This window comes from Canis lupus, chromosome 2 (genome assembly GCF_048164855.1).
Source record: "Canis lupus baileyi chromosome 2, mCanLup2.hap1, whole genome shotgun sequence".
NCBI lineage: Eukaryota > Metazoa > Chordata > Mammalia > Carnivora > Canidae > Canis > Canis lupus.
This window is the reverse complement of record NC_132839.1, coordinates 59,648,083-59,672,066: the sequence shown is the minus strand read 5'-3', so window position 1 is coordinate 59,672,066 and position 23,984 is coordinate 59,648,083. Positions and strand designations below refer to the sequence as shown.

Sequence of the window (23,984 nt, the reverse complement as noted above, 5' to 3'; positions counted from 1 at the left end):
TCCACCACCACGGTGGCTTGCCTGCATGAGCCCAAGCCCCTGAAAGCAGACCTGCCTGTGGCGCACCGGCATCGGTTCCTGACCGTCTGAACAGCCTGGGCATAGCCAGCCAAGGGCATGGGCCACACGGAGACCCAGGAGCCATCACTGAATCCAAGCCCCTGCTCACCGGGGAGCAGAGGTCCAGAGAGGACAGAGCACTGGGCTGGGGTCACAGAGCAGTTGGGAATTCAGGTGTGCCGGGACCAAGGGTCAACATGCGAGCACGAGAACAGTGTGCAGGGGCAGCTGATGCCCTGTGCTGATGACTCTGGCCAGCTCAACGCCACTAGAAATGAGACTCTGAGCCAGCCCCAGAGGTACCGGGCCGGCCTCTCCCCCACCGGACAGAGAGCAGCCCGGCTGTGTGATGGGGACAGTGCAGGCACAGCGCATGGCCAGGTGGGGGGGCAGGCTGCCTTCCTCTGCCCGCTGCCCGCTGCCCCCGAGTGGAGAGGTGAAGCTGGCATGCCAGAGCGGCTGTGGCAGCGGGAGGAGTACCTGTGTCCAAGCTCGTGGGCCACGGTGAAGGCCAGGGGCAGGCCCGTGTCCTCGTTGATGTTACAGCTGCGGTGTGGCTGGCACATGCCCGCCACGTGGGACAGGCCCAAGGTCTCGCAGGGCCGGTTCATGGCTGCACACAGGTCCTTCCTACGTGGGCAGAGAGCAGCCCTCAGCCCAGCGCCAGGCCCACCTGAGCAGAGAGGCCCCAGAGCAGGAGGGCATGAGGACAGCAGCCCCCCTCCCACCCAGACATACTGCTAGCACAGCTGCACCTGGGAGGCGGTGCCCTCCTGCACATGGGACACCTGCTGGGGCCGGGGGTGGGGTGGGGACAGACCTGAGCACAGTTGTGGTTACTGCCCCAGTGAGGGGGCTGCGCGGAGCCTTTGGGGCCCTGGGTAGCTCAGCTGGCTGAGTGTCTGGGTCTTGGTTTCAGCTCAGGTCATGATCTCAGGATGGTGAGATCAAGCCCCATGTTAGGCTTCACGCTGGGGGAATCTGTTTGGGATCCTCTCTCTCCCTCTCTCTTTGCACCACCCCTCACCAGCTCTAAAATAAATAAATACATCTTTAAAGAAAAAAAACCACCTCCAAACAGATCTGCAGTTGTCCAAGGTGGGGCAAGGATGGGGCCGGGGCTGAGGAGGGCGGCTTTGGCTGTGAGACTGCAGCCTGAGAGCTCCTTCTAATGGGCCTGCCCTGGATCCAGCCCGCAGGGTAGATGCCGGGACTCACACGTGTGACAAACGTGCATGAAGCACACATATACACAAACCCAGCTGGACAAACCCAACCCGGGGAAACCCGTGCCCGTGCCCTGGTCAGAGTGTTGCACTCTATGATGTCCAGCACGAGCCCTGGGAAGGATGGGCGAAGGCGTGCCTGTGGTTTCTGAGGGTTCTAGGAGAATCCATGACTATTTCAACAAGATCTCCCCGAGTGCTGAGGAATCCAGTCTCCAGCCAAAGCCAGTAAACTGCCCCCACACAGCGCCTCGGGGGCCGGCTGCTCCGTCCTGAGGCTCAGGGAGCTCCCACTCCGGCCTGGGCCCCACACCCCCTGGGCCCTGCACCCCCGCGGCTGGTGACACCTGGTGAGCAGGATGGCGGTGTCGTGGTGCAGTGGGTGGGCGTCCCCCTTCATGTTGATGCTCTTCTGCCACTTGCAGAAGCTCCGCAGAGTATTGTCTGCATGGTGGGTGATCTTCAGGTCATCCTGGGGGCAGAGAGAACAACCACAGCCAGGCTCGTGGCCCCGGTCCAGCCTCCAGTCTGACCACCCCCCCGCCTGACAGGCACATCCTGGGAGCACCTGAGAGAGGGCCAGCCGGGGCCTGGGGGTGGGAGGGGCACAGCTCGGGCCAAGGAGGCTCGCTGTGCCCTACCATACAGGGCAGCTCAGGTGATGGGGATGGGGCGGCTCTGGCAGTCAATGCCCATCCCGAGACAGCCTGGGGCCATGCGACCTCTCACCTCCTCATCCTCTAGCAGGACCAGGCGCACGATGGTGATGTGGATGGGGTTCCCAATGCTGGGGTCGTGAAACAGGCCGGCCACCTGCCCGAGAGATGGGGTTAGGCTGTTGCCCTGGACAGAGAAGGTCTGGACAGCCAGCACTGACCCATGCAAAGGCATGCACACCCCTGCTCACACACAGGGGGCTCACCTAGCGCATGTGGGCTGCACTCAGGACGTGCACAGGCACACACACACATGAACGTCCTCACCCCTGCATGCAGGCTTCCCCAAACGGGCGACAACAGAGTCTGCACGTAAGGCTTTCCCAGCCTGAGCACCAGCTTGGGATCTGCTTCCCCGACTCATTCTTCCAAACGCTGGCCTCTCAGCCCTCCCAGGGCCCTGCTTTGTCTACTGTCTTGGCCTGGGACAGCCTGCAGCCCCCTCATGCCTGGGGGATGCCAAGACCAGCACCCCAGGGCTGAGTCCTCCCATGGGGCTGGAGACCTGGGCAGAGCCTAGAGAGGCATGAGGGCAGGCACGGGCCCCCAGGGTCTCCCCTCTGCCCTGCTAGCCCTGGGGCGAAGGTGCCAGGTGTGCACATCTCTCCAGGGTATCATGGCTCCATAGGGGTGCCCCACTCAGTCCCAAGAGAGAAGGCCACCCCAAAGATGGCAGGTGCATCAATATGTGGGGGAGTGGGCAGAGAAAGCCATCTTCTCTTTGAGAGTGCCCTAAGAACAAGAGAGAGGCCAGTCCACGGGTGGGGTCAGGTGGCAGGTTCCTGGCAGGACAGGCAGTCATGGGTTTGCTTCTAGCAAGTCCACCAAGAAAAATAATATCTAAACGGGAATGGATAAGACACACACCAGCAAGAGGGCACCAACAGGGAGGAGCTGCACTTTGAGAAGCAAGGTCAGGAGCCTGGGGGCCCCCGTGTGCCGCCGCCTCCCCCCCATCAAGCAGGCCTGCCTCCTCGAGGTGCCCAGCATCCCCATCTGGGCAGCCCTGGGGGTCTCCCGGCAGTGTCCCCATGCACCCTGCCCACCTACACCTTTGCAGCACCTGCCACTGAAACACAAGCCAATCACACTGCACCCTTGCTTCAAACGGTAAGCGGGTCTTCCCATCCACAAGGTGAAGACAAAGTCCCAGTCCTGACCCCACGATGACCACCTCTGCTGTCCTCACTCCCTGGTTCCGACCACTCTGGTTCACTCTCAGAATCCCTTGAGCCTCTGTACTGCAGGGCCTTTGCAGATGCTGTGCCCTCAGCCTGGAATACTCTTCGTCTCATCTTTGCTCAGTCACATCCTGCCCTCTCTCCAGCTCTCAGCCCTCCAGCATATGCCCTGGGGGGCCCTCCTTCCACCCGAAACCCCCAAAGCACCACAAATCTGTCCTTCCTAGCAGCCCCTCTGCTGACCTGTGTGCTCCTGAGGACGACGGTTTCATTACTGTCACACGCAGGCCATGTCTGGGGGCTCCCTCTGACAGCCCAGCAACACATCTAGTACCCGGCACATGATGGGCACTCAAGAACTATCTGCTGAATGAATCCATTTGGGGGACTTGCCACGTATCGTCAATGGATCGTCTCATTTTAAAGTAGCGGAAAATGAGAGTTGGATTAAGAGAATAAGTCTTTCCTAGACTACGGACAGGTGCATTTGGCAGGAGGTCCCAGCAAAGTGGCTCTGGGGGTAGGGAGTGCCTGAGTATCTGCTGACACCTGTCCCGACAACTGGCCCCCCGTACCCTGACTTAGGGCCGGGGGCAGCTCCAGCCACACCAAGTCCCTCCCTTAGCACGTATAACACCCCTGCCCCCAAGAAGTACAGAGACCAAGCAGACCCTGGGAGGCTCTGGAGGGAGGCAGAGTCCTCACTGGTTGACCTGCTCGCTCAACCGGAGGGTGCCTGTCAGTGGCCTGAGGTCCGTGTGGGGGTCACCACTGGATAAACGATCCCCAGGAAGCCCAGCTCTGTTCTGCCACAGGCCCAGACAGCAGCCTGGGTGTGCAACATTGTGAAAGATCTGGGGGTGACAGGTGACCACCAGCTTCCAGCAGGCGGACAGTACAACACGAGCCACTCAGAAAGGGCCAGTGACCTGAGACAGCATACACAGGATGAGAGGTGCAAACCGGGCAGGTGGGGAACCTGTCTTGTGATGCCTAGTGGACACCCCCGAGCTCCCAGGCACAGATAGGGTCTGGCCCAGAGAGGACACTGCAAACGGGCCTGTCAGAGGCCCCAGCAGAGGGAGGCTGCCCTGCAGGTGGCTGTGGGGCTAGAGGGCAGGTGCTGTAGCAGCCACCCCAGTAGCATCAGACACAAGCCAAGCCCAACAGGAATAGTCCCTGTACTGGGCATCCTACCTGCAACATCTCGATTGATTGTCCTACTTCTAAGGTGGGTGTAAGCGTCCCCATTTATTATGCATCCCCCTCTGTTGCTGAGGCTCCAAGAGACAGTTAATTTGGGACCAGAACCAGGTTTGACCCAAAGCCCCTGCTCTTCCTTTCTAACTTGGGAAAATACCTTCTGTTTAGTTTTAGGAATTCTCAGTGCTTATTAGCTCTGAAGGCTCTGACAAGTCCTGCAGTAAACAAGTCTGTTCTTTTTTGTTAAACCCTTGTTGCCAAACTTCTTCAACGGTAGCATCTTTTTTCACAGAATATTTTTTAGCATCCCTTGGAACAAGTCCTCCCTGGAACCTTCTTGGAGAAACGTTACAACAAGGCAGAGTTTCCCAAGCAAGGGATCCTGTTCTTGCCCATCCATCACCTAATCCTGGGTGGAGCCGGCACTCAGCACATCGGTGTTAAGTGAACAAGCATTTGCTCCAGAGGGACAAAGGGGGTAAGCTCTCCCAGCTCCACTGTCCATCCCCCACCATTCTAGCAGGCTCTGGCCACCACTGCTCCCTGGCTGCCTGCCTTGGGGCAGAGAAGACCAAGTGGGCTTTGGAGGCAGACAGATCTAAGCTCCAGCCCCAGCTTTGCCACTAACCTGCTGTGTGACCATGAACAAATCCCCAGGCCTCTCTGAACCTCTGTTCCCTCCTCTAGAAAATGAGGGTGAGGCTGAGGCAAGGCAGTAGTAACTGGGGACACTGGACAAGCAGGTCCTTCTCAGAGGCTGTCCACATGCCACCCTTTGTCCCTGCCCCCTCCCCCTCCCCACCGCCTCCCCAGGTATCTGGCACTGGCTTACAGGTAGCCCCACTCTGTGCTGACCAATACTGGACTTGCCAGCTCGGGAAAGCCAGATATAGTCCAGAGTCAGGGAACAAGCGTGCCAGACCACTCCTCAAGGATGGGGCTCACAAGGTGAATACATGGGTCCTGGGCATCTGGACAGGAAGGCAGGTAGAGGCCAGGCCCTGGGCTCATTGACTGACCCCTGACCCAGCTTGGCTCTGGCCAAGCTCCCTGGCCTCTATCAGGCTGAGCCCTGAGAAGAGAGGACGACGACCTTGTGGCCTGGGAACCTGGCCTTGCTCATCCTCCCCCAGAGGGGCCAGGCCCTGCTGTCCGGCAATGGTCTCCCCAAGCCCTGGCCTTTAGTGGTTCCCCTCGCTGGGCAGACAAGGTCACACTGAGGCTTGGCTGGGCCTTTGAGGTCTCAAGTCCCAGATAGGAGGCTGTGGCTTTTATTCCATGAGGAGCAAGGAGCCTGACAAGGGTGGTTACTGTCGGGCAGGAGGCTGGCCCAGAGCAGAGCTTGCTGATGAGGTTGTGGGAGTGCAGGGGGCATGGGCAGAGACCCCTCCTGTCCTGAGCCCTCATCACAGCTGGATGACCTCTGGGGGCACTTCTCCCAGAGCTGGGGGAGGGGAGGGGCAGGCAGGGGCAAGCATCACAGGCTCTGGCCCTGGCACAGCCCTGAGACGCAGCCCTCCAAAGCACACACCCTCACTCACCCAGGAGGGTGGGGCTGTGCAGTGGCCAGGCCCAGATTCTTCCTCTCACGGGGCGGCCACAGGGACAGAGTGGCTCGAGCTGCAACCCATTCCAGGGGTCACCAGCTCCAGGAAGCCACAAAGCACCAAGGAGAGAGGGGGCCTGGGCTCCCACCCGCTCTGTCCTGCCTCGCAGTGTGACCTGAGCAAGTCACTCACCCTCTCAGGGCCCTTTTCTCAACTGGCACATGGGCCCAGGTCAGCAGGACCGGCCCCTCGGCTACTATCCTCATCCCCAGTTCACAGATGAGCAAAGCTGAGGCTCAGACAGGTCAAGTGTCGCCTGAGGTCAGCAGCTGGTGGGCTGAGAAACTGAACAGACCCTTTGAACTCTCACAAATGCTGGTGTCGCAGGCCCAGGCTGCTCTCGCTGAGCACCTGTGTATCCCCAGCGCCCACAAGTCCCAGCACAAAGGAGGAAGATGCGTAACCGATATGAATGATCCAACCTGTCTAGGGGCTTCCCCAGGTAGGTACAGGACGGTGGTTGCCCCCCACCCCGCTCTGCCCCCCTGCACTGCCCCCCCACAGGCCAGCAGAGCCAGCAGGGCCACCACCTCGCGCCTCGCCCGCCTCCCACCTGCCCAGGCCTGGTGTCCAGCTGCCACCTCACCATGTTCATGATGGTCAGCACGTAGCTCTCGACCTGCGGCTGCCCATGGTACTCCACCATTTTGGCGTCGGCTACCACCAGGGTCTCCACCCACTTCTCTCTGCTGACCGAGCGCTGACTGAGACGCCTGGGCCGCTGCCGCCGCCACTGCTGCCGCTGCTCCCACCGCTCCCGCCGCGCCTCCACCTGCGTGGATGCTGTGGGCCCAGGTGGTGGGGTTAGCAGCCTGGGGGTTAGCGGCTGGCCGAGGGTGCATCTCAAGGCCCCCGCTCAGCAGCTCACTTGGGGCCGAGGGAACAGTGCGGGGTCAGAGCAAGCTGCCAGGACACCCACTGTGGCTCTGCCCCAGACCTGGGCTGTGTGACCCTGCTCTGGTCACGTCCCTCCTCTGACCCGGAGCATCCCCGACTATAAACAGCAATCAGCCAAGGAGCCTCAGAGGATGCCCTTGGGGTGCAATGAAACAGTAGATGTGAACAAGGAGCTCCTGGGCCCCATCTCCAGTGTTGCTCCCTGTCCCCTGGGGTTGGCAGATCCCCACACAGGTGGACCCCAGGGCCCTGCCTGGGAGGCCATCCCCACTGGAGGCCTGTTCCCCTGTCTAAGCCACCCCAGACAGAAGCCAGGAAGACTGGGGCCCAGAAGCCCAACTCTGGATACTGTTCCCATGAATAAAGTCACTGAGCTATGGCAGCTTCTGAGGCTGGCATGCTGGCCAAGCAGCCCCCAGACCCCTGCGGCCCTTCGTGGGCAGCTCCTCATCTGGACTGGCCAGCAATGTGGCTCTGCAGAAGAGGTGCTGGTGCTATGTCTCCAGTAACAGAGCTCACCTATTCTGGGCTGGGGCCAGAGCAGGGAAGGGAGGGACGTTCCTGGCTAGCTGCTCTGATGGCCCGGCCACCCAAGGAAGAATGGCCAACAGAGCTGCAGGTGTGGTAGGCAGTGAGTAAGGCAGAGGCAGAGGCCTCAGGCCTGTGGCGCATGTGGAAGGCATGGGCTATGGTGATATGTCTGCATCCCTTTGGTCTGAGGGGAGCTGGACATGGAGATGTTGATGAGAGAAGCTTCTGGAAAGGAGCCCAATGCCTGCAGCCCTTTCCCCAGAGCTGGCAGCAGAGGCACATACCTTGTACTCCACAGGTGCCTGCGGCCCTGGAACCACCCAGTGCTGCTTCCCTCTCAGAAGCCTGGCGCTTGTAGACCACATGCGGCTGGGCATGGCCGGGCCGGGCTGGGACACCCTCTAGGGGCTCGATGAAGTAGTCCTCATTGGAAAGCTGGAACACACCTTTCTGGGAAGAAGCGCCAGGGTCACATGGAAAGGCTGCAGTGGGTTCCTCCGCCCCACGGTCCCTGAGGCCCCACGCTCTCAGTGCCTCTGACCAACCCCCAATACATGTGCTTTCACTCCTCTGGGCCTCTGCTCACTCTGTTCCTTCTGCCCTGCATGGCCTTCCCGGCCATTTCACACGGCCCAAGGCCTCAGGGCAGAGCTCAGAAGCTAGTACTCTCAGGAGGATGCTCCACATGTCTGCTTTACCCTCCCCCCCTCCATGCACACCCAGTTAGGAGCAGGAAATGCAGCCACGCTAAATCTAGGATGGCATCTTCAACATGGTTCCAGATGGCTGCCTTGAGTCAGGCAGCGGGGCATCCAGACCATCTTCCCTCTTCTCAGCATGCCAGCCATTGTGTCCTCTTGCCCCTGGCCTGCGTCCCGATCTCCCTGAGGTGATGAATCACTCCAAGTGCAGCCCTGCCCACACCCAAGCCACTGAGATGCCCACAGTCACCAGGACATTCTACTGCCCGGGCCTGCCAGAGCAGGGAAGCAGGCAGGGGCATCTCGGGCACATCCGCTGGCGTGCAGAGGCCAGGGCAGGGGGGCCTGGGGAGGCATCTTTGGGTAGCCCACCACCTCCAGAGGAAGCCCAGCCCTCTGGGGGGAGGGTCTTGCCTCCTCTGCAGCTCCCTCTTTGCACCAAGTGTACCCCTTGGGCTGCACAAGGCTGGGAGCCCCGAGGGCCAGAAAGTGCAGCACCAGCAGCAAGGACCCTGGGCAAGGTTCCCACTGAGCCTTCTGCTCATCTGTAAACGGGAACGACACCAATATGCACAGCTGCTGCAGACTCAACAAGATGACCATATGAGAGGACAGGCCCCGGCTCTCAGAGGTCTGGATGTCCTGCAGCAGTGGTCCTGCTACAGCCTGTGGCTTCTTGGGCGCGCTCTGAGCTGAGGGCCCTCCTGGGACCGGTAGACGGCTGACCCACTGACCATGTACACGTTCCTCCCCCTCTACGGTTCCCACACTTGCATCCCCAGAAAGGGGAGGGCATATCTGGTCACCTGGCCAGGAGCAGAGGGATCCCTGTGCTGCTTGAGGTGGGAGCCGTGCCAACCCAAGCAGAGGGAGGCAATCAAGGCTGCAGCATAGCCAGCATCACCTCCACCCGGGGCAGGGTGGCTGAGGCTCTCGGGAAGGAAAGGTAAAGGCGAGGCTGCCCCACTGAGAACAAAGGCATAACCCACGCTCCCCAGGACGGACAGCTGCGCTGTGTTAGGAGTGACCTGGTCTACAGGGTGATTCTCAAAGAGCCCTCTCTGCACCTGCAACTTCCACACTGGGAAACGCTCAGAGATGCTGGCCTGGGAGCATCACCCACCCCATCCTAGCACAGTGTTAACAAGCGTGCTTCTGGCTCAAGTTCGAAGACTGCCACCCTGGGGGACAGGAACCCCCCACCGTACAGCTGCACCCCCCACCCCGCTCCGTGAGTCCCCTGGGGTGCGGGGCACTCACCAGCCCGTCGCAGGCGCTGATGGCCGCCAGGCCGCCCTCCAGCTCCGGGTCCTGCACCTCGCCGAGCAGGTGGCAGGCGGGCGCCTGGGCATGGATGTGCGTGCTCCCCAGGTCGCCGCGCCGCCGCGTCTCACTCACGTAGCCGGGCGCCAGCAGGTGCCTGTTGGCCGTCAGGTTGAAGCGCAGCTCGCGCCCGCGGTACTGCAGCTCGTAGAAGGTCGGTGCAGCGCGGGGTGCGGACCCGTCCCGCTTGCGCAGTGCGCGCGGCCACAGCTCATAGGACAGGAAGGAGCCCCCCGCGTCCACGCGCACGGGGTGCACGACGTCCAGCGCCACGCGGCCATCCACGTCGCGGCCTGCGGGGAGAGGGCGGCCGGCGACCGACCCGGCGTGAAGAGGCGGCGGTGCGAGCCGAACCCCGCCTCCCCAGGCCCACTTCTCTGCCCTGTTACCCCATAACCCCCAGCCGGCCCCTCCCAGAGGCTGCTTGCAGCACAGCGGCCAGAGGGAGCCACCCCACAGCGGTGGATGGAGGCCCCCACTCCTGCCCAGGCCACATCACAGAGAAAGGCAAACCTCTGGCCACAGCCAGGGAGGCCCCGGGCAAGGTCACTCAAGGTTATCTGCTACACCTGCTGAGTTCCTGCCACTCAGCCCACTGGGCTTCCTGCGGCTCCTCAAAAAGCCACACCTGCTCTGGCCTGCGATTCTGTGCTCCTGCCCCCCAGCCGAGTGCCACCCCGCGAGGCCAAACCCTCACCTCCCTCCAGTCCCGCTCAGAGGGCTCACTGGCCTCCTCTGACCACTATATCTTCAAATGACAACTCCCTGGCTCCCTGTCCTTCTTCCCTGCTGTATTCCTCCCCATAGCACGACTGACACACTATGTGGCTTAGCATTTTAATTATTTTCTCCATTTGTCTATTTTCTTCCAATGTAAACCCCAGGAGGATGAGAATCTTTGGTCTTTGTTGAAGACTCTACCTGTCAGAACAGTGCCTTAGCGCTCTAGGTAGTTAAGACTTGGCAGTTTCTCGAGAAATATCAGATCTGTAGAATGGGGATAATTGCTTGTGCTCTTAGTGAAAGAGCCCATCCACCCACGGCAGTGCACGGCTTGCTGACCGCGCGTGTGGGCCATTATGATTATTAGGGTGGACTGTATAGCCTGGTGGATTTTTAAATGTGCTCTCAGGGTCCACGGTGGGGTAGGTGTCCTGCCCCTGGGAGATTGAGAAGGACCATCCAGATGTGAGGCCCCCACTCCAGCTGAGCAACTCTGGGTTATTTGTGTTACATGCAAGGGTCCATTTGAAGAGAAGGTTCTAGGCCTGGACAAAACCTGCAGCCCTGTGCTCAGGCCCTGGAGGCTGTTAGAATCCCTCTCAGAGTCTTCTCAGAGCAAGACTCTTAACTAACCTCTTTCGTTGAGGAGCCCTTCTCAGAATGACATTCTCGAATGCATAAGATAAAATGCAAACGAGTGCCAAGGAAATGGATTATACTGAAACACAGTCATCAAAATTGTTTTGGAAGTGGGATATACACTTAAGCGCTCCTTTATGAACGTGTTTAAAAAGACCTAAGGGCAAATTTAACCATTACAGTAATTTTGCAGTAGTGATGAGCAGTGATTTGATTTGAGATAGAAAAATAGTTTGGGGGACCCCTGGGTGGCTCAGTGGTTGAGCGTCAGCCTTCAGCTCAGGGCGTGATCCTGGGACTCCAGGATCGAGTCCCACATCGGGCTGCCCGCAAGGAGCCTGCCTCTCCCTCTGCCTGTCTCTCTGCATCTCTCATGAATGAATGAATGAATGAATGAATGAATGAATAAAAATCTTTATTAAAAAATGGTTTGGTTTTCTAGCTCGGTAACAAAGTCACAGATGCTCCTAATGCTATTGTAGTTTGGTGCTAACATGCAAAATTGAAGGAAATGCTAACTTAGAAGTAAAAGAACTTAAAGACGTAATATCTTCCCATCAGAGTTTATGGATCCTCTAAATTTTGCCCACGTCCCTGGGGCTGTGGAGTCCAGGGGAGGACACCCGTGGGAAAATCTGCAGGCTGCAGGCTCAGAGAGGAACACAGCCGGCCTCGAGCCACAAAGCGAGAGTAGCAGATTGGGCTCCAAGTCCCCCGGGAACATCGTTCTGCATTCTCAGCAGCCCGTTCCTTGCTAGGCCTGTTTCCTCATCGCTCACATAAAGGAGTTGCACCAGATTAAGTGTTTCAAACTTCTTTAGCCACCAGATCTACTCTTCAAAAGAAATCTTGTATGGACACATACACATCAGAACAGCACTACTGTGGGGGTGGGGGAGGGTTGTCCCAGGGATCCTGGTGCTGATGCTCTTGTCTCCTTTCCCTCTGCAGTCCCCAGGCTCTGGGGAGCACTTAGGAAACTGGCCCATCTGAGGTCTTTCTGCCCAAGGTCCTGCCCTGATGAACCAGATACAGGCCCAGCTCTCCCAAATCCTGGCTGCTCGGGACAATGACCCCTGGGGCCATAGAAATGTCTGGGCACCCTGCAAATGCCCCCCAGGCTTTCTCTGTGGCTGAAAGGGCAGCCCAGCCCAGTCCAGCCCCAAGCTCCATCCTGGCCAGGCTGCAGAAACCAACTGGCCATCTCCTGCCAAACCACGTGCAGCGTGCCCTGCACACACCAGTGGTGTGCTCCTGCCAAGGACATGCCCGAATGCCCCAGCCGCCTGGTGGGCAGCCCACAGGGTGCCGTCCAGGAGGATACTCAGTGAGGGGCAGACGGGCAGGGTCACTCTGTGTGGTTCTGGGCAAAGGTTCCCTCTCCCAGTCTCCGGAGGACACAAGTACAAGGATTTTCCAGGCTTCTTGGGGAAGAATTTGTTAAAATCAAATTCCCAGAGCCATTGCAGACCCACTGATTCAGCATCTCCAGGAAATGGGACTGGGAAGCTGTGTTTTTTGCCAAGGGCCTCAGGGGACTGTGATCATCAGGGAAGTCCGGAAATCCTCCTCAGAGAGTGAACTTGGCCGAGCATCAGCAGTACCTGGAGGAGAGCTCTGAAAGGCTACAGAGGCTGAGAACACAGCCCACAGATGGATTCCATAGACCTAGGGCTCTGGGGCCCCAGAATCTGCATTTTCCATATTTTCCTAAGCCTCACAGGGACTCAGACTGGACTGTTTCCGAGGCTGACCTTTGGAAGCCAGTGGGCAGGCTGGTTCAAGGAGGCTCCTTGCTCTGACGTCCTAATGAGGGTATTTGGGATTACAGCTCCACAATCACTGCCTGCAGATTTGGTTTTTGTCAGTTTATTGATCTTGTTTGTTCGTTTCAACTTGCACAAATATTGAAAAATATTTAATCAGTTGCCTCCGGTTTAAAAATTACATGATCTGGGCAGCCCCAGTGGCACAGCGGTTTAGCACCGCCTGCAGCCCAGGGTGTGATCCTGGGGACCGGGGATAGAGTCCCACATCGGGCTCCTTGCATGGAGCCTGCTTCTCCCTCTGCCTGTGTCTCTGCCTCTCTCTCTCTCTCTCTCTCTCTGTCTCATGAATAAATAAAATCTTAAAAATAAATAAATAAATACAAATAAAAATTACATGATCTTATCCAAAAATTTCAATTTTCAGCTTTCTCCGAAAAGCCTTATCATTCATACATGTCAGACCTCAATCTCCACCCAGCAGAAGTGGCTGCGGTAGAGCAAGGAGCCCCTGGGAGAGGGCCTGTACTCCACCCTGGCTGCCCCCCACCCCCTCCCACCCCCCGCCCAGTCCCCACGGCTCCCTCTTCTATTCCCAACTGCCACTGACTGCCTCCTAGTTATGCTGTCTTTCAGTGACTAAAGAACTGAATTTCTAACAGAAATGGAGAAACAGGAGATGGGCCACCTGCCAGGCTTGTTCACCCATGTTGCTGCCCTGGGGGACGGCACCTGATGTGTCACACTGGGCTACTGATTGTGAGGGAGCGGTAGTTGCTCCGAAGTCCAGGAAAATGTATGAGACACCATCCTTCCCTTCAAAACAGGGAACTGGTGTCGGGCACTCCTGACCCTGATGCCTGGCCCAGGACTGAGTGGTCCAGCTGGGGAGGGGATGTCACACAGATAGGCTGAGGTTAAGAAAAGCCTCATCAGGGAGGGTGCTGTGTGCAGTCCTCTGACTCCGGAGGGTCCCGTGGCAGACACCAGGTGATGGACCCTGCCGGGTGATGGGCCCCAGGAGGACTAGATGCTGTAGGCTCAGGCAACGCCCACGTCTTGTAAAACAAGACCATGGAGTGATGAAATAAGGCATTGTCAGGAATGTGGGCTTGGAACACAGAAAAGTTTGGGGGCAGTCGCTGGATGGTCGCTGAGCCTCTGTGAGCCTCTGTGTCCCCACCCACAGGGGGAACCCTGGTCAGGGGACAGAAGCCCCGGGGGGAGGGAGCATAGGACAAGAAGCCTATGGGATAAGTCAGCAGCTGCATCCCAAGGCTCTGTCTTAAGTACCACCCGTGGTTCCTGGGCCTGGGCCATCCCAGGTACCTCCCTGAAGGTAAGGGCATGCAGGTGCCCACCTGCCTGTGGCGCCCAGTGTCCTGAGCAACAGGGGCTGCGTGGCAACAGCAGTGTCTTTAGCACATAGGGTGGGAATCGGGGGTACGAATGCGATGGGGGAATCAGAACTACTGGGGAGAAATGGCCCACTCTAAACAGGTGTCCCTGGGGAGGGATCCACGGCCCCCGGGGATAGAGGGTCTTGCTGAAAATCCTGCTCTAGACCTTGTGCAAATCACAAGACCGAAGTTCAGAATGAGTTATAAAGAAGCTGCCTATTAAGCTCAGAAATGTGACGGAAATGCAGGTAAAAGGCACGAGGATCCGTGTGTTCTGGAGCCAGGCCGCCCGGCTTGCGTCTCATCTCTGCCGCCCGAAGCTGTTAGCCCGCAGGCAGGTTACTCAACCCCTTGGAGTCTGTGCTCCATCTCTAACTCAGGCGCAAGAATCACCGCACCTGCCCCTCCGGGTGTGTGAGCTAAACAAGCTCCCACGTAGGTGCTGAGCACAGAAACACAGCACACAGCACGGGAGAGCTAAGTTACAACAGAAAAGTAGCCAGAGAGGTTCTAAAGTAGATTCCACAGTTTCCTAAAAGCCTGTTTTATCTCTTTGCCCAAAGGCTTAAGAAGATGATTTTTAATCAAAAAAAGGAAACTAAAGACTTGGAGAAAGTTATCACTTCGCTGCAATAATTTTATTTTCTTGTTTTGCTCTGCACTAATCTTTTTGTAACATATTGTTTTGCCATTAAAATATTTTATGATGGGGGCTGAGTGAGTTACAAAGCAAACAACCCTTTCCCTGTCTCTACAGCTGACCCCTGGTAGAGACTTGGTAGCTGAGACTCTCATCCCCCGCCCCAGGGCTGGCAAGCCGTAGAGGTGTGTGGGCACCACAGGGCTGAGAGGCTGGATGGTGCGGGCGCTGTTCAGCAGGACCATGCTGCTTGGCGGCCCAGCGGTTGTGCCAAGTCAGGTGCTCTGTTCTGAATGGACTGAGCCCCTGCCACGCTGGGTGTTAAATACTTTCAATATCACCACTGGGTGACAAAACCGTCACTTTGCAGCTTCTACCAGAGAAATGCCGTCAGGTCTTTACCCTCACCTCTCTATCAAAAACCAGAGTAACAGTCCAGCCCTTCAAATGACCTGACCCGAAGCTCATGACAAAGAGGAAAAATAACCGGGGTGTGAGAGTGCATGAGTGTGCGAGACATGCCATCCTCCTAGAATTGGCATTCATGTGCCCAGCATGCACACAGGGCTCACATGTGCAATTCAGTGTTTAGTGGGAGGGTACACCACCCCAGTCCCATCAACCCCAAAACGTCTCTTGATGTGTCACAGGAGGAAAAGTCAGGATACACTTTCCTAAAAGGGAGCTCAAAATGTGCCCTTTTGGTCTCAAGGAAGGTAGTTCAGTGGGTAGAGACCCCGGTCTAGGACTCCCAAGGCAGCTCCAGAGAAAATGATAACAGCTGTGCAGTCTGGGGTCAGGATGGGGTAGCCCCGTCTTGTCTACCTATGGGGGCTCGAGAAGACCTTCCAGCGGGAAGGGGGCAGGTTACATGGAAGAGGGTACCTGCCCTGCCTCATCTGCCAAATGGAGGTTGTCCAAACCACAGGACTCACCAAGGCCTCCCTAGTCTTCCTGGGTCTCTGTGGCAGATTACTGAAAATGACCTCCCAGTGGCAGTCACTCTACCCTGTGCTAAGCTACTGACATTCAGCACCTGTATCTTTCCCAAGAACCCTGCGAGGTACATACCATTATCCTGGTAACTACAACAGAAGGCTGGGAAGTGGACCGGGGCCCCCTCACTCCTCTGACACCTGCCCGGGGGGCCTAGAGCCAAGTGCAGGCTCAGGGGCAGTTCCTTGGGGCAAATGCTTTGCTGCCTCATCCCCATCACCTGGGCAGCCTTCAGGGGCCCCCCACTCCCAGCAGTGGGAAAACAGGATTCACCCAGTAGCTAAGGACCCGACCGGGCAGGCCACTCTGAGCCTGTCCCCTCCATCATGAAAGAACTTTGTATTCCCTGCCTTTCAGGACTGTTGCAGAGATGATGAGAAATAAGAATTCATTAAATATTTGTTCCCTCTGCACAGGAATACACTGCCGCTTGAGGGAACCTCCCGAAAACTCCACTTCCACGAGCTACGTCCGTCAGTGGCTCCCCCAAACCTCTAAAATCTGGTTTAAATGCCCCCACACTCGGCCCAGGGAGGCTTTCCCCATCAGTCCCTGTCCTGGGGGGCAAAGGCCCCCATCCCCAGCACGCAGGCCCAATGCGCCCGCGCCCTGCCAGGGGGCGCCCCCACCGCCTCCAGCCCACCCGGAGGGGTTCATCCATCCCGTCCCTCCCGGCTCTGGTCTCTCCTCCCCTACAAAGCCTCCCGGAGCCCGTCGCCCGCATGGCTCTCGCGGCCATCCGACCGGCCCATCAGCCCAGGGATCCCCCGGGTCCTCGGCCCCCCAAGTCCCAGGCCAGCTGCCTCGGACGCGCCTGCAGCTCCGCAGCCTAGCAGGACCTGGACGTGGGCCAAGGGCTCGTCGGAGGCCGGCCGGGCGGGGCAGGGAGAGCCGAGCCCAGGGCCGGGAGAGAAGCTCCCCTCCGCTCCCTCCGGGGAGCTCCGGCGTCTGCACCCTCCGGGCGGGGAGGAGAGGGAAGGAGAGGGGAGGGGAGGCAGGAAGTGCGGGGGGCCCGCGAGTCGGGTCCCCGCGCCCCCGGCCCCCCGCGCCCCCGGCCCCCGGCCCGCCGCGCCCCCGGCCCCCGCCCGCTGCACCCCCGGCCCCTGGGCCCCTGCGCCCCCGCCCCTGCGCCCCGGGTCCCCGCGCCCCCTGCACCCTCGGCCCCCACGGGCTGCCCTGCGGACCAGGAGCCGACGAGGCTCCGCACCGAGCCCTCCGCGCGCGGACCAGACCCAGGGGGACCCCGCGCCGTGCGCCCGAAGGCCGAGGGGCTTCCTCCAGGCACGGGCAGGGGGCCCCGACCCCACCGCTCCCAAGCCCCCGGGCCGTGCGGGGGGCGAGAGGGGGGCGCGCGGGGCGGGCGGGGAGGGGCGGCCACCCACCTGGTGCGGGTCCGGGGTCGCCGGGCGCCAGGGCGCAGAGCAGCAGGAGCAGGGGGCGCAGCCGGGGCGCGGGGCTGCGGGGGCTGCGGGGGCTGCGGGGGCTGCGGGCGCCCGGGCGGCGGGGCATGGCCGGGGCGGGCGGTGCCGGGTAGGGGGGCGCCGGGCGCGCGCGCTCTGGTCCGTCCCGTCCGCCGGCTGCCCGGTCCCGGTCCCGGTCCCGGTCCCGGTCCGGCTCAGGACATGCCCGGCCCGCGCGCAGCTCCCGCGGCGGGACCCGGTCTGCGGCAACAAAGGCTGCAGGGCCCGCCCCCTCGGCGGCGCAGGAGGCTCCCGGGACCGAGGGCCCGACGGCGAGAAAGAAAGAGAGAGAGAAAGAGGAGAGGAGAGCGGAGGAGAGAGGGAGGGAGGGAGGGAGGGAGGGAGGGGGCCGCGCTGCCGCCAGCCCCTCCCCGGCCCGGGCCGCCCCGCCCCGCCCCGCCCCCGGCCCCGCCCCCGCCCCCTCCGGGCCCCGCCCCCCGGCGACAGCTTGGGGGCTGGCGCGGGGACCGACGCGCGCGGCGCCCCCCGACGGCCCCGACCTTCCCGACCTCCCGCCGGGCCGCGGGCGCCCTCTGGCGGCGGAGCCGAGCCGGACCTCTGGGCCGTGACCCTGCAAGTGTCTCCCCGCCCCCCACAAGCCGCCCCCCCCCCCCCCCCAGATGCCGGCATTTCGGGACCATCCTTCCCGGAGCCGGCCGGCCCCCAGGAGCAGGGCACGGAGGTCTCCCCGGGGACCCCCACACAGACCCCACTCCGATGCTGTCAGCCGGGAGGCCCGGCTGGTGGGCCCGGCTGGTGGGCTCGTCCCCAGGCTCCGTCCTGCCCCGCCGGTGGGTCAGCACAGAGGCCGGCCATCTGTCCCCAGGGTCACAGCCCCTCGGCCAGTGCCGGCAGGAGCCCACCCCCGGGACACTGCTGCCCTGGCTCAGCCTGGCCTGCCCTGGACTTCCCTGCTCCTGGTGGCCAGCCCCCCTCCCCCAGGCCCACGCCTCCTCCTGTCTGTCCATCTCCATGCACTTTCCCCTGGTTCCTGGAAGCTGACTCCTGGCTCCTCCAGGGTCGCAGGGAGCATGTGTCAACTCGGCTCCCTGACGTCCTCGTGTCCAGGGACCTTCCCTTCCAGCTCGGCCAGCAGCTCCCACAGCCACAGCCTGGGCTTGTCATCTGGGACCTCCCCCTCTGACACCTGAGGATCTGGCGGCCTTCAGATCAGACCTTGGTCTTTCCTGCCCTCCCCATGCCCTCATCACATTCTGTTTTCTTCCTCTGGTCCTGTGTCACCCCTTCTCTCCCCACCTACCAGCCCCTCCTGGCTTCACCCACTTCCTTTGCTGCTGGCCCCTGGCTCCCACCCGCCCCCAGTGCCCGGGACAATCCCACTCCTCACCCTCCACACATCTCACCCCATGCACCCAGCTCCTGTAACTTCCCCTCCCTCTGGACACAACGGAGCAGGGACCCCCCAGAATCACAGGCAGATACATCCACCAGGGCCCTGTGCCCCTTGGCCTCCTGCTTCCCCCAAGGACCTTGCTCTGGGAGCTCCCTCTTTCCTTGGTCCCCATAGTTGGCAACCCTCAGTCTAAAGGCATCCTAGTCTCCCTCCTGTGAAAGACACAATGACACTCCTCCATGGACTAGGGGGCCCTAGGGCTCCCAGCTGCCCCTCTGCCCCCCTCTCAGCCCCACGTCTCCAGGGCCTAGCTAGACTTCTCTCCCTCTTCCATCCTCCGTTGTGGTGCAAGAGCCCCTGGACCCACCCCGGTCCTGGTCTTGACCTGCCCTGAGCATTCTAGAAATGCCCCTACCTCACCCCTGCACTTCACCCTCAACAGCCTGGCCCGTCCCCTCCTCACCCTGCAGATGTGGGGGATTCACAGGGGCCTCTGCAGGGAACAACATGGACATGGTGTCCCTTCTCAAGAGCCCTGTGGCAGGGGGCTGCAGACAGCGGGCAGGCGGACAGCCCCTCTACTGAGAGGGCTGCAGGGGGTTGGGGGGGAGTTTGCGGGGAAGCCTTCAACCAGAGTGATGAGGGCCAGCCGTGTGCAGTGAGGGGATAGATGGGCACAGACATGGTACCTCCAACATCTATCCTTACAGACTGTAGGTAATACCAACTCTCACGGGCACTCTGCCCACCCTGCCCCCTCCTCGGGCCTCCCAGAGGATCCGGCGAGGGGGTACCAGCTCTCCCTGGCCAGTGCCACAACCTGCCGCCCTTGTTCCTGTGGCCACCACCAAGGCCAAATCCCGATCTGAGGCCTCTCTGAAAGACAGCCCTGGAGTGTGTGTTTTCACGCCTCCAGGCCGACGACAGTGGCCATCTGCCTCTACTCCAGCCCCAGGCCCCGGCCTCTACCCTGAGTGCACCCCTTAGGAGTGCCTTCCCTGTGCACCTCCTCCGAAACCAGGCCGGACTGCCCAGCACACAGAGGATGGGACACGGGGATGACCCAATCAGGAAAACAAGGCCCTGGGGTCAAAGAGAACATTTTGAACAAAGCAAGGGAGAAGATATTTCAGCATGTTCAGTGCAATCGTTCAGAATGTCCCATTAGAGAGTCTCCCTCCCAAGTCCTAATAGAGATTATTTTCCGTTTTCAATGATCACTGCGCTACGTGGCCCAACATCGCCAGTTAGCCTTAACTTAGCTAAAACGTTACCAGAAACGGCAAAAGTAAACCAGAAACTGGATGTATTGACAGGTTGCTGAAACGGTAGTACACACAGGAAAGCACTGTCTATTTTTAAGGTTATAAATGAATAGGTAACTGATAAAATGAGGCACAGAATTTTTAAAAATTCAATAAAAACTCTGAGCCTCAACTGTCTTAACCTATTCATGGAGACGGTGATCCGCACTCCTTGTTTCATGTGTTTTCTAGCATGGGCGTTCTCAGCCGGGGGTGATGTCACCTCCGGGGAATTTGGCAGTGTCTGGAGACATTTTTGGTTGTCACAGCCAAGGGCGAGATGCCACGGGCAACCTCCTACAGGGGGCCAGCCTCCACCAATAAGGATTATCCAGCCCTGAATGCCACTAGTGCCTAGCTTGAAAATCTCCGGTCTCGTGGATTAAATCGTTTGAAGGCATGTGGCAAAGCAAAAGGCCTTATGTTCTGGAGTTTTGTTGTACTTTGCGTTTTTTGGTCAGGCGGGCACAGGACAAATATTGAGACTTGACCCGCAGAGAAAACTAACTCTTCTCCCAAAGCGGGTCCCTGGTGCCTCGTGCTCCATCCTGGGGCCATTTCTGCCTCAGTTTCTCACAAATCATCCCAGGGAATGTGTGTGCATACATGAAGTTGTGTTTCACACACAGGGTCACACATACACTCTAGCTATATCTGGATTTTTCACTTAAAACAATGTAGCATGGGATCCCTGGGTGGCTCAGCGGTTTGGCACCTGCCTTTGGCCCAGGGCGCGATCCTGGAGTCCCGGGATTCAGTCCCGCATCGGGCTCCCTGCGTGGAGCCTGCTCCTCCCTCTGCCTGTGTCTCTGCCTCTCTCTCTCCTATGTCTATCATGAATAAATAAATAAAATCTTTAAAAAATAAAAATAAAAAAATAAAACAATGTAGCATAGTGATGGTCCCACCTTTCTGCTTGTGGATCTGTCACAGCCTTTCATGGCTTCCTAGCAGGTGGCACACACATCGGAACGTGAATAGCTCGACGAGGGAATCTTTGTTTCACCCACTGATGCATTCTAAGTAGCAGTCTCACTGTGGCCATCCTCTGTGCATCAGGGTGAGCACATTGTGGGGTCAGGTCCAGCTCCAGGCTAGCTGTCCAGGGCACGTGCACCTGTAACTGACAGATGGGCAGCTGTTGCCAAATTAAAGGCACTGTTTTGGTGGGGTCTCTTCCACCCCAGTAAGTTGCAAGAGTTGCAAAATTAATTTTAAATTCCAGTGTAGGGGGCAGGGATGCCCCACAAGCCCCCTCTGAAGGGCCAGCCCGGGAGATGCATGAGACCGTTGCCTCAGAAGGGAATGTGGAGGCACCACCCCAGGCCCCATTGGCCATCATCCTGGAAGCCCCGAGACTCCAGTGTCCTCAATTTATCTGCATCTCTGAAGCCCGACACCTTCCCACCTAGGCCAGGCCTTGGCAGGGCGGGCTGCCCCAGGTCCCCCAGGGAGGCCAAGTGTGGGTGCCTAGGTGGCTCAGTGGGTTCAGTGGTTGAGCCTTCAGCTCAGGTCATGATCCCAGAGTCCTGAGATCGAGCCCCATGGCCATCCAGCTCCCTGCTCAGCGGGGAGTCCGCTTCTCCCCCTGCCTCTCCCTCTCTCCCCTGCACATTCTCTCTCTCTCTCTCTCTCTCTCTCTCTGTCAAATAAATAAAATCTTTAAAAACAAGACAGAGGCACATGTGACATTGGATGCACCGAGTCCAGCGTGCTGGCCCTACACCTTACCTGCAATATCTCACGTCATCCTGTTCCCAAGTGAAGTAGAGGTCACCGCTATCCTCAGTGATCGATCAAGTGGAAACCTGCAGTGCACACAACCTGCGTCATCTGCTGAAGGTCCTGAAGCGAAGGTGTCAGAGCCGGGCCTGCCCGCAGCACCTGGGTCCCTTGCCACCGCGCCCTCTTCCTCCCGGATCCATCATCAAAGGCTCCTCAGTGGTGCTGCTCTCCTTCTGGAGATGTTTCTGTCAGGCTGCTAAATGCGTGTGGGAAATAGGCCATCTCCTCTTCAAGAAGGATTCGCAATACCTTCCTTCAACAGCCGTGCTGACTCCAGAGGGACCCTGGCGATGGCCCTCTCCCTGCTCCCTGCCGTCTGCTCTTGCCTTTACCCCGAGCCCCGAAGCCCCCAGAGGGCCGGGCCTGCTCTCCTGGGCGGCCGCCCACAAGGACCACGAGAGGAGACTGTCACCTGCGAGTCTGAGCTGCTCTGCAGGTGAGCTGCGCACCCGGCCTGAACCTGGCAGGAACCTGGCCCTGCTCGGCCTCTTGCCACCCCACTCGTCTGCAGCCACTCGTCACCTCCTTGCTTCCCTTCTCTTCCCGCCATCGCTTCAGCAATGGGTGCTCCATATCCCCGTGTCTGGGAATCATTTGAAAACTCCTTATGCTTCTCTGTTAATTTACTGAGGGCTTGGTAGTTCTTTCTGTTCATTTATCCTTTAACTTTTTTTCCCATGCATTTTATTAACTTTTGTAAAGAAAATACCATTTCAACACTTAAAAACCAGAACCTTGGGGCACCCGGCCAGCTGAGTTGGGGGAGCATGGGGCTCTTGATCTCGGGATCATGAGTTCTAGCCCCACGCTGGGTGTAGAGATGACTTAATGATAAAATCTTTAAAAAGAAAACAAAACAGAATTTTGCTGGTAATAAAATCCTGGATAAAATAGATTACATGGGTCGTTTTTCTTCTTTTTTTAATCAATAAAACGTTTCTCTCCTTTATTCACCTGACGAACACTCACATGTGCTGCCTGCGGTGGAGCCAAGCTGAATGGAAACAGCACGAGCCTGATTGTGAAATTGGTTTCACCAACATTACAAATGGGGCTGGTTATATAATCTGGGGGTTGGGATGAATACTTTAAAGATGAAATCAACAGCAAAATCTGTACAGAAAAAAAAAAGTTAATAGATGCGCCTACATAAAAGGCAAAACTTCTCCATATTATAAACCTCCATAAACCCAACATCCAAAAAACGGGAGATCTGGAAAGATCAGAGAGGTCAGAGAGACGACCATCAGGCCGACGGCACAAGGACGTCTCTCGGACAGAAGCACCTAATTTTCCAGATTGGAGGAGCTTGCTGGCATCCAGCACAATGGAGAAGGAGCAAGCGGATCCACACAGGCACACCGCCTCGCTGCATCTGTGTGTGCCAGCCCACGGGCACTCGGGTACTCGGGTAAGTCACCCCTGGAGCTTCCAGAGCGGGGGCCACGGTCACAGAGACGGGAATCGGGAGTCCTCGCCATCACTCTGAGAGCTGGAAGCCAGCAGAGCGCTGCCTTTGAGGTTCCGAGGAAGATGGTTTGTGACCTGGAGTTCAGTTCTTGGACTCTCCATCCTGTTACCATGGTATGACATAATTAAGGAGATAAACCCAAATCTGAATGCAAGGCGGGGGTGGGGTGGGGTGGGGGTGGGGCTGTTGCTTCTACGAAAAGTGGGCAAATGTTTTTGGAAAGATCATGGAGAACTGCCTAGAACCATAGTGGAGCCCAGGAGGCTCCAGGCCAGGCTGACGCCGGAGCTCTGGCCGTCAGCGTGCCCTGGCCACCGGGCCTGCCGACAGCAAGTCCCCTGTGTGCCCTGAGTGGGCCTGCAGTCCCCAGTCCACCACCCCGCGTTACAGCCACTTGGGGGACAATCTGGTCGTCTCATTCCTGCGCTGACATTGGCCTGTGGATGTGGTGCAGCTCGTGGATGTGGCGGAGACCGTGGACATGCTGGATGCTCTGCAGGAATTTTCTGGTTAACCCTGTGATCTGTGTGTGCCCCAGGCCCACCTCCCACCGTGGCACCTCACTGGCAGTGCGCACGGCATTCAGAGAACACAAATGGTGATGTTCATCCTCACCGGCCACAAAGGGAATGTCAGTCCAAGCATCCATGAAGCCCTCATCACCTGTCAAATTTGCAGAAATATCTGGTTTTTGCTGTTTCATTTGCAGATGTATCCAAGTAACACCTGTTCATGGTTAAAGAGGCCAAGTGGTGCCACAAGAACCTGGGCCGCTGACCCTGTCCCGACCTCCCCGGACACACACGCACACAGACACACTCTGTGGAAGGATAGGATGCAGTTCCAAGGGGGCCCTGAGCCAGACCTGTCCTCTGTAGGTCCCAGAGGTCCCCTGGGCCGCTGGCACGTGGGCTCTGAGATCATCCAGCAAGGCTCTCTGGGAGTGCGAGGGGGCTTGGCAGGGGCTGTGCGGCAGGCAGGAACCCAGAACGGCTCGTGAC

The 23,984-nt window shown here is 58.8% G+C and overlaps 1 protein-coding gene across 1 annotated transcript in view; it reads right to left on the bottom strand.

The window, feature by feature from the left end:
• The window catches only part of ADAMTS7 (ADAM metallopeptidase with thrombospondin type 1 motif 7), a 46,581-nt gene extending 24,519 nt beyond the window's left edge, over window positions 1–22,062 (bottom strand). Inside the window, exons 1-8 of the mRNA XM_072784760.1 lie at window positions 22,014–22,062; window positions 16,992–17,270; window positions 9,383–9,738; window positions 7,706–7,871; window positions 6,580–6,776; window positions 2,016–2,099; window positions 1,634–1,758; window positions 541–690 (exon numbers count right to left, since the gene is read on the bottom strand). Of these exons, the coding sequence (XP_072640861.1) occupies window positions 541–690; window positions 1,634–1,758; window positions 2,016–2,099; window positions 6,580–6,776; window positions 7,706–7,871; window positions 9,383–9,738; window positions 16,992–17,270; window positions 22,014–22,062 (1,406 nt within the window). The remainder of the gene's footprint in view (window positions 1–540; window positions 691–1,633; window positions 1,759–2,015; window positions 2,100–6,579; window positions 6,777–7,705; window positions 7,872–9,382; window positions 9,739–16,991; window positions 17,271–22,013) is intronic.
• Between the last annotated feature and the right edge of the window lie 1,922 nt (window positions 22,063–23,984).